The sequence below is a fragment of the Sardina pilchardus genome, chromosome 9 (assembly GCF_963854185.1).
Source record: "Sardina pilchardus chromosome 9, fSarPil1.1, whole genome shotgun sequence".
Taxonomy (NCBI): Eukaryota; Metazoa; Chordata; class Actinopteri; order Clupeiformes; family Clupeidae; genus Sardina; species Sardina pilchardus.
In genome coordinates this window covers 34,557,672-34,571,776 of record NC_085002.1, presented here as the reverse complement: position 1 = coordinate 34,571,776, position 14,105 = coordinate 34,557,672, and the positions used below count along the sequence as shown (strand labels likewise).

Here is a 14,105-nt window from a genome sequence, read left to right as displayed (position 1 = left end):
ACCGTAGATAAGCATAGGGGCTACCTCACTTTTTTTCCTCTTAACATCCAGTATTAGTTCCTTAGTTTTGTCAACAGTTAAAATGAGATGGGCATCATCACATCATCTGACAAAGCTATCCACCTCTTTCTGATAAGCTGCATGATCATTGTTAGTGATGTAGCCCACTACTAATGCAAAACACTTCTGTAAGTGCAGACATAGCAGTGCCTCCTGTCAATCAGAATGATATAATGTAAATAAACAAGGAGACAAAACTGTACCCTGTGGTGCCCCTATGTTAATGGTGATGGTGTAATGAATCCTCACATATTGAGGTCTGCTTGTGAGGTAGTCTGTGATCCATGCAACAGCAGATTTGTTTAGATTAAAACCACAAAGCGTTTTAGCTAAAATGTGTGGCTGTAGTATAAAAAGCAAAAGTAAAGGTGTGCATCATCCGTACCTACATCCAACCCTGTCCGCAAATTGAAGGGAGTCCTGAAAGGCACTGAATTGTGCCCTTAGGTGCTCCAGCAAAGTCCTCTCGAAACATCATCACGTGAGAGGTTAAGGCTATAGGTCTGATGTCTTGAAGAGCCTTGACATAGTTTTTTTAGGCACTGGTACAATCCAAGATGTTTTCCAGGTTGCTGGAATTTTTGACATGGACAGAGACAAGGTGTACAAATTATGTAGTACCCCACACAGCTGATCAGCATATACTTTTAGAACACGTGGCATGATCTCATCTGGGCCAGGGGCCTTATTTACATTAAGCCTCCTAAGCTGAGAGCATACCTCCTCAACAATTTAGGGGCAGAGGGAAGGACCACCCTCATCCTCCTTTAAGTAAATCATGAAGTGCAATGGTGCTTGATTAGTTGAGTTGACAGTGGAGTCAAATCTGGCATAGAATTGAGTTATAGCTGTAAAGGGTGGATTGACGTCATATTAAACCCTATGGATTAAGAATGGCATGTCACTTAAGTTCATGTGCGAGTCAAGGCAGGTGATCCAATACTTTTGGCAATATAGTGTATGTTTTGGTAACAGGTTGGTGGAGTGGGAATCTGTGGTGGTGTCAAACTAAGCTGGCAGGCTACTAATTAGAGCACTGTTTTTTGTTGGGTATGCTGGGCATGGGTAATGCAATGTATATACAAAAGTATATAAATGACTGTGACAACAGATGTGTGTACCAAATCCCAAGACTTTTTGCCTTAAAAAGTAAAAGTCTTTATGAAAAGGCATGAACTGGAAAAAACTATAATGATGATAATAATAATAACTAGAAAATGTAATTCCATGGAAGGAATTACCATTGCATGTAAATGCAAACAGGTTGCTGTAAGCATTGTAGGCTATTAGTTAAAAAGATAATATGACACTACCACCTAGACGTTAAGGTTTCACGGCAGTGGTGGACTGTATATTTCAGCGTCAGATTGCTTCTAGTGTTGTAGCCTAATTTTTTCACAGATGTAAGCTATTAGAAATGAGCTTGTAGCCTACTGTAGAAACGACAGAAGAATGCTTAAACATGCAACTGGCGTGCTTATCAGGTGGACTTAATTAAAACGTGAGTAAATCTGTTTGATTGTCGTTAGCTAAATACAGTAGGCTATAACGTTACCCGGAGCTAACCGGTTAGCCTAGGCCCTAGGACAAGCCGATAACATTCAGGTTTAGCGCATGGTAGGCATACTTCAACGTTAGACAAAAGATCCTTGATTACTGACAGCTGAGCACTGACATAACGTCTCAACGTTAACTCTATGGGAATTTTAAAATCTTTTATCGTAAATATCTCTACAAGTATAAAGTTCACAAATGTGAAAAATACAATGGACAACTCTCCGTTACAAGACCTTTGTAGGAGTGTTTGAATTACGTCAAACGGTTCAGTGGTTTTAGTGTTATTATTGGTCGGAAGAAGAATAATTATCCTGATAATAATAAGAAGAAGAACAGTGAAGACCATGGAAGGAATTACCATTGCATGTTTTGCAAAAAGGTTGCTGACTGTGTAACACATTGTATTAGGCCTATAGTTAAAAAGACAACTAGGCTACACAGAAGAATAGATAAATAACAATGACCCAATTACAATTCCACTGAAATTACTTGGAAAGTCACATTTAAAAAGTAATTTATGAAAATGCATCAAAATTGTGGATATATACATATAGGCTATTTTGGAAAATAACTCTTTGTTTATTAGAATTTAAAAGACTGAAATGAAGTTGCCAAATTCAAACGAGTTGCAAGAGCTGACATTAGTAGCCTACAGTGAAACGACTGGTAGGATAGCTTACATAGCCTTCATATCTACACTAATGCAGGTTAAAAGTAGGCCATAGGCTATAGACTTAGGACACCATTTGGACACCATTGGAATACGGAATACAATCTCAAACAACGCCAATCAACGATGATGCAGCAACAGGATATCTAGCAAATGTAACGTTAGCTTACAGTAGGATATTTTATGTAGGCTACACATATTACAGGATGAGCTAGTATGTTCTTCGAAGTGTTTCCAGGTGTGTGATTGTCCTAATAGGAATGTACAATAAGCTGTTAACAAAGGTTTTTAATTTGTGAATGATACCGAAAGCTTTAAATGATCCCCTGGCTGGCAAGTCCCTATAGCTGAAACGAATAGCTTGCTAACAAACAAACAAACGTGAAAATGATAGCAATGCAGTTTGTACTAGAAACGACTGTGAGAAGAAGGCTTGAACCTAAATGGTGCAACTGTCGAGATGGCTAACTTGCTTGTCGTTAGCTAAGTACAGTGTTTACGTTGACGTTAGGTTAGATTGTCTTTAGCTGTTGATAACGTTACCGAGAGCAAACCGGTTACTGTAATGATATAAACAAATCAAGTAAGGAGTAGCCTAACAGGAGACAAGACGATAACGTCCTGGTTTACAGCAGCTTTGCATGGTAGAATTTTTCATTTTCATGGTTTTCACAGCTGTTACCGCTTAATGAGTAGACGTAACATTCAGGTTTACAGGGGAGCTACACATGCGTAACTGAAGCGTTCCGTTCGCGCCGCGTATGTTGCAGCCGTTAATTATCACTGTAGTCAATGGAAGTAGCTACACCAGACGCGACAGTGGCGTGTACATTTGAAAAAAAAATAGACCCATCTTCTAAAATGGGTTTTACGCATCGCAAACGGAACGCTTCAGTTACGCATCTGGTGTAGCTCCCCTGTTAGCCTGATTTAGCGCAGTGGTGATCCTTGATTACTTACAGCTGAGCACTGACGTAACAATTAATCTTTGACGCCAAAGGGTCTCAATGTAAACTCTTTTAAACTCTTTTATCGTAAATATCTCAAAAAGTATGAAGTTCCCAAATGTGAAAAATACAATCGTCAAATCTCCTTTACAAGACCTTTGTAGGAGTGTTTGAATTTTGTGAAACGGTTCAGTGGTTTTAGCGTCATTAACCGTTGATTTTGGTCGGAAGATATAATAAAAATAAGAAGAACAGTGATAACAGTAGATTGCATTGACATGCAATGTAATGACTAGAAATGCAATTCCAAGGAATTACCAGTGCATGAAAATGCAAAAATAGATAGATAATGTAGATATGGTTACTAAGGTGTAGCTAGGGTAAACATGGTGGTTGCATAGTTTACAGAGAGTTGATAGTGTGAAGGTAGACAGTTTAAAGATGAAACATTCCAGTTCTAACTTAACTAATGATTTCTATTCATGTTAAAATGTTAACTATGGTAACAATGATAACCAGGTTGATTGGTTAACTTAGCTTTCATGCAGTAATGGTAAAAATGTTAACTATGCTAACTATGCTCACAGTGTTAACCAGGTTGATTAGCTAACTTAGCTAATGATTTCTAGCAGTTATGCTAAAAATGCTAACTATGCTAGCAATGCTAACTATGGTAACAATGCTAACTTAAACTAACAATGCTAACCAGGTTGATTAGCTAACTTAACTGATGATTTCTAGCAATAATGCTAAAAAAACTAACTATGTTAACAATGCTAAAATTGCTAACAATGCTAACCAGGTTGATTAGCTAACTTAGTTAGATGTTTTTTTTGCAGTTATGCTAAAAATGCTAACTATGCTAACAATGTTAACTATGCTAACCATGCTAACTAGCTAACTTGCTATTGAGGACTTTTATTTTGAAACATTTATTGCTAGGGTATCCATGGTGGCCACTATCAGGAAACAAGAAGTTACTGCAGTATAATCATGTTGGTTGCTATGGAAACGGTCATAAACGTTTAATTTTAATGGTTGCTATGTTGGTTGCTAGGTACATGGAGGTTTCGTGTAGTTGACTGGAGGCATAGTTGATAACTGACAGTTGGAATGGTTGAACAGTTAAATAGTTGAGAAGTTACAATGGTTAAATGATTTAATAGTGTATTATAGCAGTGAGGACCTTTATTTTGAAACAGTTGTGGACAGAGGAAGTAGTGAAACAGGATCTGTAGTCTTAATGAGATTGTATGCTTAAAGCCTGAGACAGATGGTGCCTCTCATATAGCGTTTACGCGTCCTCTCTCGCTCCTCACTGATCTACATAAAGAATGATGGAGCGGCAACAATGGGATAGTCTAGCCCTTCTTCTATCTTTCTTTATGTAGATCATTGAGGATCGAGGAGCGAGGGAGGACATATAAACGCTGCTTGAGAGGGACCCACAGTAAATACTTTAAAAGTTGTATGTAGATAGTCTAATTAATGTTGATAGACAGACTGTTTAATGGATGTTGATAGGCAGATTGTTTAATAGATATTGATTGACAGTTTAATGGTGGATGAGTGAATGGTCTGAAGAAGATGAATGGATAGAAGGTTGGATGGAATGTGCCTTATATTCTTGTTAAGAGAGACACTGATACAGCTCTCTGGGAGTAGTTGATACAGGTGTAATCAATTTAACTGGCTAGTCTTAAGAGAGCCAGTGTATGCTTAAAGCCTGAGACAGAGTAAATAATTTAAAAGTTGAATGTAGATAGTCTAATTAATGTTGATAGACAGAGAGTTTAATGGATGTTGATAGGCAGATTGTTTAATAGATGTTGATAGACAGTTTAATGGGTGGATGAGTGAATGGTCTGAGGAAGATGAATGGATAGAAAGTTGGATGGAATGTGCCTTATATTCTTGTAGAGTGGAGAGACACAGTTCTCTACTGAGAGTAGTGGATACAGATACAGGTGTAATCAATTTAACTGGCTAGTCTTAAGAGAGCCAGAGTGTGCTTAAAGCCTGAGACAGAGTAGATTGTTTAAAAGTTGAGTGTAGATCGTCTAATTTATGTTGATAGGCAGACTGTTTAGAATGGGTGGATGAGTGAATGGTTTGAAGAAGATGAATTGATAGAAAGTTGGATGGAATTAGGAAGACTTAAGTTGATACAGTTGATACAGGGGAACAGAAAATGTAGTCTCAAGAGAGCCAGTGTATGTTTAAAGTCTGAGAGAGAGAGCGAGAGCTGCTGCACCTGGACTGGCCACCTGGCGTAACATTCTAATTGCTGCCGTGATGTCATAATGAGCAATGTTAAGTCTATGGGGGAAATTGTAATAGTTTTTAACTAATAGTTTAAAAAAGTATAAAAGTTACAAAGTTGAAAAATACAAAGCCCACATCGCGTAAGTAAGACCTACGCGACAAAATTTGAATGGAGTTTCTACGTTAAGCGGTTGAAGCTGAATTGCGTGCGTTAGAAGAAGAACTAGAAATGCAATTCCAAGGAATTACCAGTGCATGAAAATGCAAAAATAGATAGATAATGTAGATATGGTTACTAAGGTGTAGCTAGGGTAAACATGGTGGTTGCATAGTTTACAGAGAGTTGATAGTGTGAAGGTAGACAGTTTAAAGATGAAACATTCCAGTTCTAACTTAACTAATGATTTCTATTCATGTTAAAATGTTGATTAGCTAACTTAGCTAATGATTTCTAGCAGTTACGCTAAAAATGCTAATTATGCTAGCAATGCTAACTTTACTAACAATGCTAACCAGGTTGATTAGCTAACTTAACCGATGATTTCTAGCAGTAATGATAAAAATGCTAACTATATTAACAATGCTAAATATGCTAACAATGCTAACCAGGTTGATTAGCTAACTTAGTTGATGATTTTTTGCAATTATGCTAAAAATGCTAACTATGCTAACCATGCTAACGAGCTAACTTGCTAGTGAGGACTTTTATCTTGAAACATTTGTTGCTAGGGTATCCATGGTGGCCACTATCAGGAAACAAGAAGTTACTGCAGTATAATCATGTTGGTTGCTATGGAAACGGTCATAAACACTTAATTCTAATGGTTGCTATGTTGGTTGCTAGGTACATGGAGGTTTCATGTAGTTGACTGGAGGCATAGTGGATGATAACCGACAGTTGGAATGGTTGAACAGTTCAATAGTTGAGTAGTTTCAATGGTTAAATGATTTAAACAGTTGTGGACAGAGGAAACAGTTAACAGGATATGTAGTCTTCTGAGAGACTGTATGCTTAAAGCCAGAGAAACTGACAGTTGGTGCCCAGGTGGCCGGCCACCTGGCGTAAGATTCTAATTGCTGCCGTGATGTCATAATGAGCAATGTTAAGTCTATGGGGAAACAGCTCAATGTTAAATCTATGGGGAAATCGTTTTTTAATTCATAGTTTAAAAAGTATAAAAGTTAGAAAGTTGAAAAATACAAAGCACACATGGCAAAAGCGAGACCTACGCAACAAAGTTTGAATGAAGTTTCTACGTTAAACGGTTCAAGCTGAATTGCGTGCGTTAGAAGAAGATTAATATTAAGAAGAATAGGAAGAACAGTACAGTGCATTTTCATGCACTGTAATAATAAGAAGAATAGGAAGAACAGTACAGTGCACTGTAATAAGAAGAAGACCGAGGAAGAACAGTACAGTGCATTTTCATGCACTGTAATAATCTTTCCAAAAACAACAGAGCCTTTGGTGCTCAGGCCCCAAAAGCCCCTCAGGAAGTCCTTTCTAATCAAATGAACAAAATGTCATAGTCCTGCAATTTTCCAAAAATCAAAAGCAGCAACAAACAATCTGGCCACCACATGTGAAATTCGCTCCTCATTTGCTTAACATTAAACCTTTCCTTTTGTAGGATTCAACTTTTATTGCTTCACCCAATCCGCTATACTATGTCAACATTGTCTGCTCTCAACTGAAATGAATGGAACACAGAATGCTTTGCTAGCATGTATCGGTTACCCTTATGCAAGGTAAGTTACAAATATTTTGAAACAGATAAAGCTTGCTAGCATGGTAAATGTTAATCATGTTAGAATGCTAAATCATTTTGTGACATGGACTTTCTGAATGCAGACCAAAGAACTATTGGTATGTGGGAAGGTTAAGCTGGGCTCAAACTACACGATTTAAAAATCGTATGCGATTTTGACGTCGGGTTGCAGCGCACACATAAAGAGAATCGCAACCGATTATCGTGTCTCCAATCGTAAATATGCTCACACTACACGACTGTTCCGCACGATTACAAGATTTTTCCTGCGATTGACTTGTTACGTAGGCTATATTCCGTGATGACGTGTGAGATGAAAACTCATTACATTTTCCTGAAAGCATGTCACACCACACGTTCTTCAGTCGGGTAGACTAGCCTTCATGGCATTACAATGATAACGTGACCCAAAGCTGGGACCACCAAAAACGGGGAACATTGAATAGAGTTGCAATCTAGTTCACCGAAGTTCGTTGCAATGAAATAAACTTTCGGAACGGTTTGTTTGATGCGAAATTTCGCATGCGAAAAAGAGCTCCTGACCAATCAAATAATGATTTCGCAGGGTTTCATTAAGGACGACGAGCAGGCAGCAAAGTCTGACAGAATGGGTGATCTTGCTGGCCGCGATGACTAGGCCATAACGTTACAGAGTTTATGTAATTACAGCAAATCTCCCAGTCAAGAGTGCGAACTCCTCACATGCAGCTTTCCCCACTTCTTACCACCGTCCCATAATTTCACACTCCAAAAATAATAAATAAATCCTACTAGTATAGGCTACAGCAGTGAACACAGAGCTTCGCAGTGCAGATTTGTGGAAATTATAGGTGTTGTGTCTGTCCTTCACTTGACCGCATACCATTGCTCTCATCGTAATTCCCCTCACCTAATATGCTTGCCCTCTCTTAAGTCGTAGAGTGAGAAGAGGATGTCAGTGTCCTCGCCAACGGTGTTGTAAGTGAAGCTCTTTAGGTTCATGAAAAGATGGTGAGGTACAGGAATGCGAAAGGCTTCGTCATGCCGGTGGCCCAAGCTGTCTCCCTGTGTAAGAAAACCATTGGTTTAGCCTCCACATACTTCTCAAACATACAGTGCCCTCCAAAAGTATTGGAAAACATGCTTAAAGTTAAATATAAAATCATCTTTTGGAAATTGATCTTAATGCCTTAAATGAAAAAAAAAGAGGATATATTCAACCTTTAATGACATCAGTTTTCTTTGTGAATGAATGTATTGTAAATAATTAAATGTTTTCCTTAAAATATAGGGGGTCATAAGTATTGGAACGCCCATGTTAAATTCCCATAGAGGATTAATATTTTTATTTTTAAAGGCCAGTTATTTAATGGATCCAGGACACTATGCACCCTGATAAAAAATCCCCTTGGCCTTTGGAATTAAAATAACCCCACATCAACACCATACCCTTCACATACTAAGAGTTTGGCATGCTTAATGTCAGTTATTAGCTGTTAGCTAATTAGCTGGTTTCATTCTCATTGAGCTCAATGCAATTCAAACCAGCTAATTAGCTAACAGCCAATACTTATGACCCCCTATATTTTAAGGAAAACATTTATTTATTTACAATACATTATTCATTCACAAAGAAAATCGATGTCATTAAAGGTTGAATATTTCCTCATTGTTTCATTTAAAGCATTCAGATCAATTTCCAAAAGATGATTTTATATTTAACTTTAAGCATGTTTTCCAATACTTTTGGAGGGCACTGTAAGTAGGCCTATTTAATTTGCACTCACTATTATTTGGCAGTCTCACATTTCAATTGACATACAAATGTTTTAGATCACCCATAGTAGATGTCTTTTTCCTTTTACATACAGTGAGGAGAAAATGTATTTGATACCATGCTAAAGTTGCCTAAAAAGAGGAATATAAAATCATCATTTGACAATTGATCTTAATGTCTTAATTTAAAACAAATAGTAAAAATAAAACCACCAAGTTCACCAATTTTCTTTGTGATTGAAGATTGCATCGTAAATAAATAAATGTTCTTCCTAAATGCTAGGGGGAAGGAAGTATTCGACCCCCAATGTAACCCTATGGGAATTTAACACATAGGGTTAACATAGGGGCAGGCAGATTTTTTATTTTTTAAGGCCAGTTATTTCATGGATCCAGGATATTATGCATCCTGATAGAGTTCCCTTGGCCGTTGGAATTAAAGTAGCCCGACATCATTACATACCCTTCACCATAGCTAGAGATTGGCATGGTGCTTTTTCCAGTAGGCCTATTAGCCTGTTGAGCTCAATGCAAATCAAACTGGCTAATAGGCCTACTGGAAAAAGCACCATGCCAATCTCTAGCTATGGTGAAGGGTATGTGATGATGTGGGGCTATTTCAATTGCAAAGGCCAAGGGAACTTTATCGTGATGCATAATATCCTGGATCCATGAAATAGCTGGCCTTTAAAAATAAAAAATCTGCCTGCCCCTATGTTAACCCTATGTGTTAAATTCCCATAGGGTTACATAGGGGGTCAAATACTTCCTTTCCCTAGCATTTAAGGAAAACATTTACGATACATTCTTCAATCACAAAGAAAATTGGTGTCCTTGGCGGTTTGATTTTTACTATTTTTTTTAATTAAGGCATTAAGATCAATTGTCAAATGATGATTTTATATTCCTGTTTTAGCATGGTATCAAATACATGTGCTCCACACTGTATGTTTACTTGTTTCTGAATTCCTGTTATGCAGTGAAAATGTCATATCACATTGGAGTTAATCCCAGAATATGCTTTCCTACTTAAAAGAATACTGTGGAGTAAAAAAAAACCCTATGCTCTATTTACGCTTGTTCGATCTTACAGTGCTGCACAGATCTGGCTGAATCTTACAATACAAACATGCCTCATGTTGTCAGATCTACCCAATGCTGAAAGAAGATCGTATTATAAACTCTCAGTGCCCTTTTCAGAGTTTACAATATTTAGGTTTGTCTGTAGAGACATTAACCACACTATTTTGAGCATTGTCAATGGTATAAAATAGCGATGTATACAATAGCGATAGTTAGATGCAAACTATTGTCTTGTTCAAAACTCCAACAGTAATTTTGGTTTCAACCGAAAGTTTGAACTTGGGTATTCCTTTAATCCTACAAGAGCTAATAATCATCTACTTACTCTATTTATCAAAAATATTTATACAACATGCTTTAGAAGGTTGTCCTACCTGGGTCGTGCTCTGTTGGACACTGTGTCTGCTAGAGAGATGCTGTACAGAGTTAAAGACAAAAATGAGAACATTACACAGACCACAAATGTCGACATACAATGTACAAACAAAAGTATTCCCTTTACAAGAAAGAAAAACAATGAAAATTGATGAAAATTGCCTCCTATCAAATTAATTCATGTTGATTTGTCATTAATACTGTAGCACTGCTATTCTGCAGTGTAGGCCTATCCATATGATGACTCAATTGTCTTATGATGTCTCAATTGTCCATCTGGTAACAAGTCAATCAACACGGGGGCAGCCGTAGCCTATACTGGTAGTGGGCGTCGCCAGGAGTTCAAAAAAATCGTGGCTATAGCCCGGCTGACCCTTCCATTTTCGGGGGTCCGGGGGTTCCCGGGAAAATTTGAAAATTGGACTGTGAAAGATGCGATTTCAACATAGTTTGAAAAGGAAAGTAAGGCCAATCGTTGAGGTTCTCGTCGTCATATTTTTAAAACAAAGCTAATTTCCCCACTAGACGGAAGTCTACGTCTACTGAGTTTAGATGTGTAGGCCTACATCTAGCAGAACGTTAATAACAGACTGAAGATGTAGGCTAATCGAAACATTAGACTGTGCACCTTTGCATTACAATAAACAAACAAAAAAAACATTAAGCCTTCTAAACTGTAGCCTGGTATAGCCATACGTAAGCTTCCACTCAATTTCATTTCCCTTCACCAAAATATTAGTACGAGGATTTGATACAACCAGGCTAGGCTATATAAACTGTCCTGCTCCGGTATTTTTCTCTTTTTGATCAACTTGTCCCCTGCCGTGGATGCATCAGTTGCTTGTAGAAGAGCATATCTATTCCTTTTTCCCTATATGTAATTTATTGACTTCAATAGGCTACACGTATTTCCCGTTTATAAACAAAACTAGAGGACGCCGAATGCCCAGGTCTAACGACTGAAACACAAAAAAATATCTCTTCAGTGATAACTTGATTTTAATTTATCTTATATCAATAAGCTACATTATTATTGCAAATATCAGATTATTAATAATAATATAGAGTTTCTGATTCTGATGTTAATTTGTTCTTGTGTAACTATTGAACTATAAATTATGTTCTATTGATTAACAGTTACAGTGGGTACAGGTTGAGAATGCACCTTTTGCCGCGGCACTCCCGAAGAGATCCCGTAGGCTGTCAAGCCGATTTGTTTTCGAGGCTAAGGCAATGTACCCAAACAACCATCAGGTGGCAGAAAGTTTCAACCTGCATTTCAACTGCATTTAATGATGAAGACCGCATATCCGTCAATAGTCGACTCCTTTAATCTCATTTAATCATTAAAATGAAGGTGATGACTGGCGAAATTAATCAAACGATGTTTCAATAAACCATTGTTGAAATGAATGAAAATGTTTTTTAGTAAATCGCCTATAGGCCTAGCAGAAGGAAATAGCCTTCAATTCAACCTGAACGACTCGATAGGCAACCTTAGATTAATTCATTACGATTACAAGACCGCATTTCCGTGAATAGGCTATAGTTGTCAAGGCGAAGACGAAAGAGATGGACAAGATGGATATTAGGCTACATTTATATGCTAGGAATACTTAGAAATGCTTATAGGCTATTTTAAAACGGAGGCATGCGTTCATTTTAACCGGGGACGCTGGGTACATGTACCTAGCACTTTTTGTTATCACAGATTTTGTCCCCACCACTTTTGACAACTGAAAATAAAATGTATTTAATACAGAAATCTCTTTAATACATGCCTACGCTTGTCACTTTACTTATAACCAAAGGCTACATGCACGGAGAAGATCGCGCATTTTGTAACATTGTAACAATGGATGGTCAGATATGCGATAGGGCAGTGAGGGTGATTCATTGTAACCATCGACTAGTAGGCCTAGCTCCGCAAAATAAATTTCTAGCAACTTATATAGATCCTATATAGATAGGTATGCATGTTCATGTTGATTCAGGGATAGGCATAGACTACCGTAGGCTACTGTGTGTCAAGCTATACGACAACATTTTATCATGTGGTGAATTAATGACTAACGTCAGTTTAACATGTTAGAACTTTTGATCGGCGTTTCAAGTGCATGCCGCAAATATCAAATAAACTCGACTGACTGAATCCCTTATATTTGTTGGCAACTGTTAAAATATTCAAAGCCATGCACTGGTAAGGCATGATAAGCTCTATTTCGTAGAGGGCCTAGGTATTAACTTTGAAAGATATCTCTGCCTCCTGCGAAAGTAGCTGTGGCGCTACTGGTTGAGGCACCTGTGCTGCACGCCGGCGACCCGGGTTCAATTCCTACTCCGTGGTCCATCAAGAAAAGGCATTAATCATTCCAAAAATATATATTAAGAAAATGAAAGATGTTCTCAGTTTTGCAATTTTTTTTATGTTGGCGATGTCTGCTGAAAAGAGCTGCATTTTTTTCTACATTTTAAGTTAACTATGTGAATTCGTGGTTCAGCATTCACACACACATTTTCACATTTACATAATTAGGCCGCGTTCAGACTGCAGACGAATCTGATTCAAATACAATTCCTTCTCATTTTTTTTCATCTTTATTTTTTTTAAAGTATATTTTTTGCCTTTTTTGCCTTTATTAGTACAGGACAGTGAAGTGGTAGACGGGAAACAAGTGGGAGAGAGAGATGGGGTGGGATCGGGATATGACCGTAGGCCGGATTCGAACCTGGGCCCCCGTGGGCACTCGGACCCATAAATGGTATGGCGCTGTAGCCTGCTGTGCCACAGCGCCCCCTCATATCCGATTTTTAGGGCTGACTGTTCACACTGCCTTTAGCTTAGTTTCCAAATCGGATATGGCTCTGTTCAGACTGGGTCACATTAGTAACAGATCTGACAGGTTGCTGTAGCAACGAAAACAAACATTTTTGCCATCAGGAGGAAATACTTGCTAATTGGTGTGATTAAACATAGAACAATACAACTAGGTGAGTGTTCATTGAATTGATTTTTTCGCGTTTCTGCAGCATTGTTTCATGTGTGACGTCCCTAACAGATATAGAGCTGTTCTGTCAAGTAGAATAATTAGACTAATAAATTATAAGAAATGAAATAACAAATAATCATATAGCCTAGGCTACAGCTGTCGCCTATTTTGCCCCTTCCTGTTTCGTGTTCGACCTAGGTCACTATTGGTTTTTAATGTTCACGTCACTATTTGCATGAGCCACGACTGAAAAGACTTCCGATAATATCAAACATGTTTGATATTGTCGTAACGGCAAAACTAGAAAAAGACTGACTCCGACGAACTTAAAACCGCTAAGATTGGCACTTTACACTAAACGATTTAAGCCTACCTTACATTGACAGACTTTGCAAAGATTTGGAAAAGATTTTTGAAAGACTACAGTCTCAGACCCTCTCACATCTAAAGACAATTCATTAAGTTTTTAGTCACAGTCTAGTCACAGGCCAGTCTCAGATTAGGATTTTGCAAAGACTGTGGGTCACTATTTACATGACTGCTGCTAGATTCCTTCAAATTATTTCCATCGTGCACTAGGCTACACGTCATCATCAACAGGAACTCACATGATAGCCTACTCATATCAAAGTCA

The 14,105-nt window shown here is 37.9% G+C and overlaps 1 protein-coding gene across 1 annotated transcript in view; it reads right to left on the bottom strand.

Annotated features, from left to right (window-relative positions):
• Positions 1-14,105, bottom strand: part of dock3 (dedicator of cytokinesis 3) — a 597,933-nt gene that overhangs the window by 516,664 nt on the left and 67,164 nt on the right. Inside the window, exons 8-9 of the mRNA XM_062544851.1 lie at positions 10,481-10,522; positions 8,158-8,312 (exon numbers count right to left, since the gene is read on the bottom strand). Coding sequence (XP_062400835.1) covers positions 8,158-8,312; positions 10,481-10,522 — 197 coding nt within the window. The remainder of the gene's footprint in view (positions 1-8,157; positions 8,313-10,480; positions 10,523-14,105) is intronic.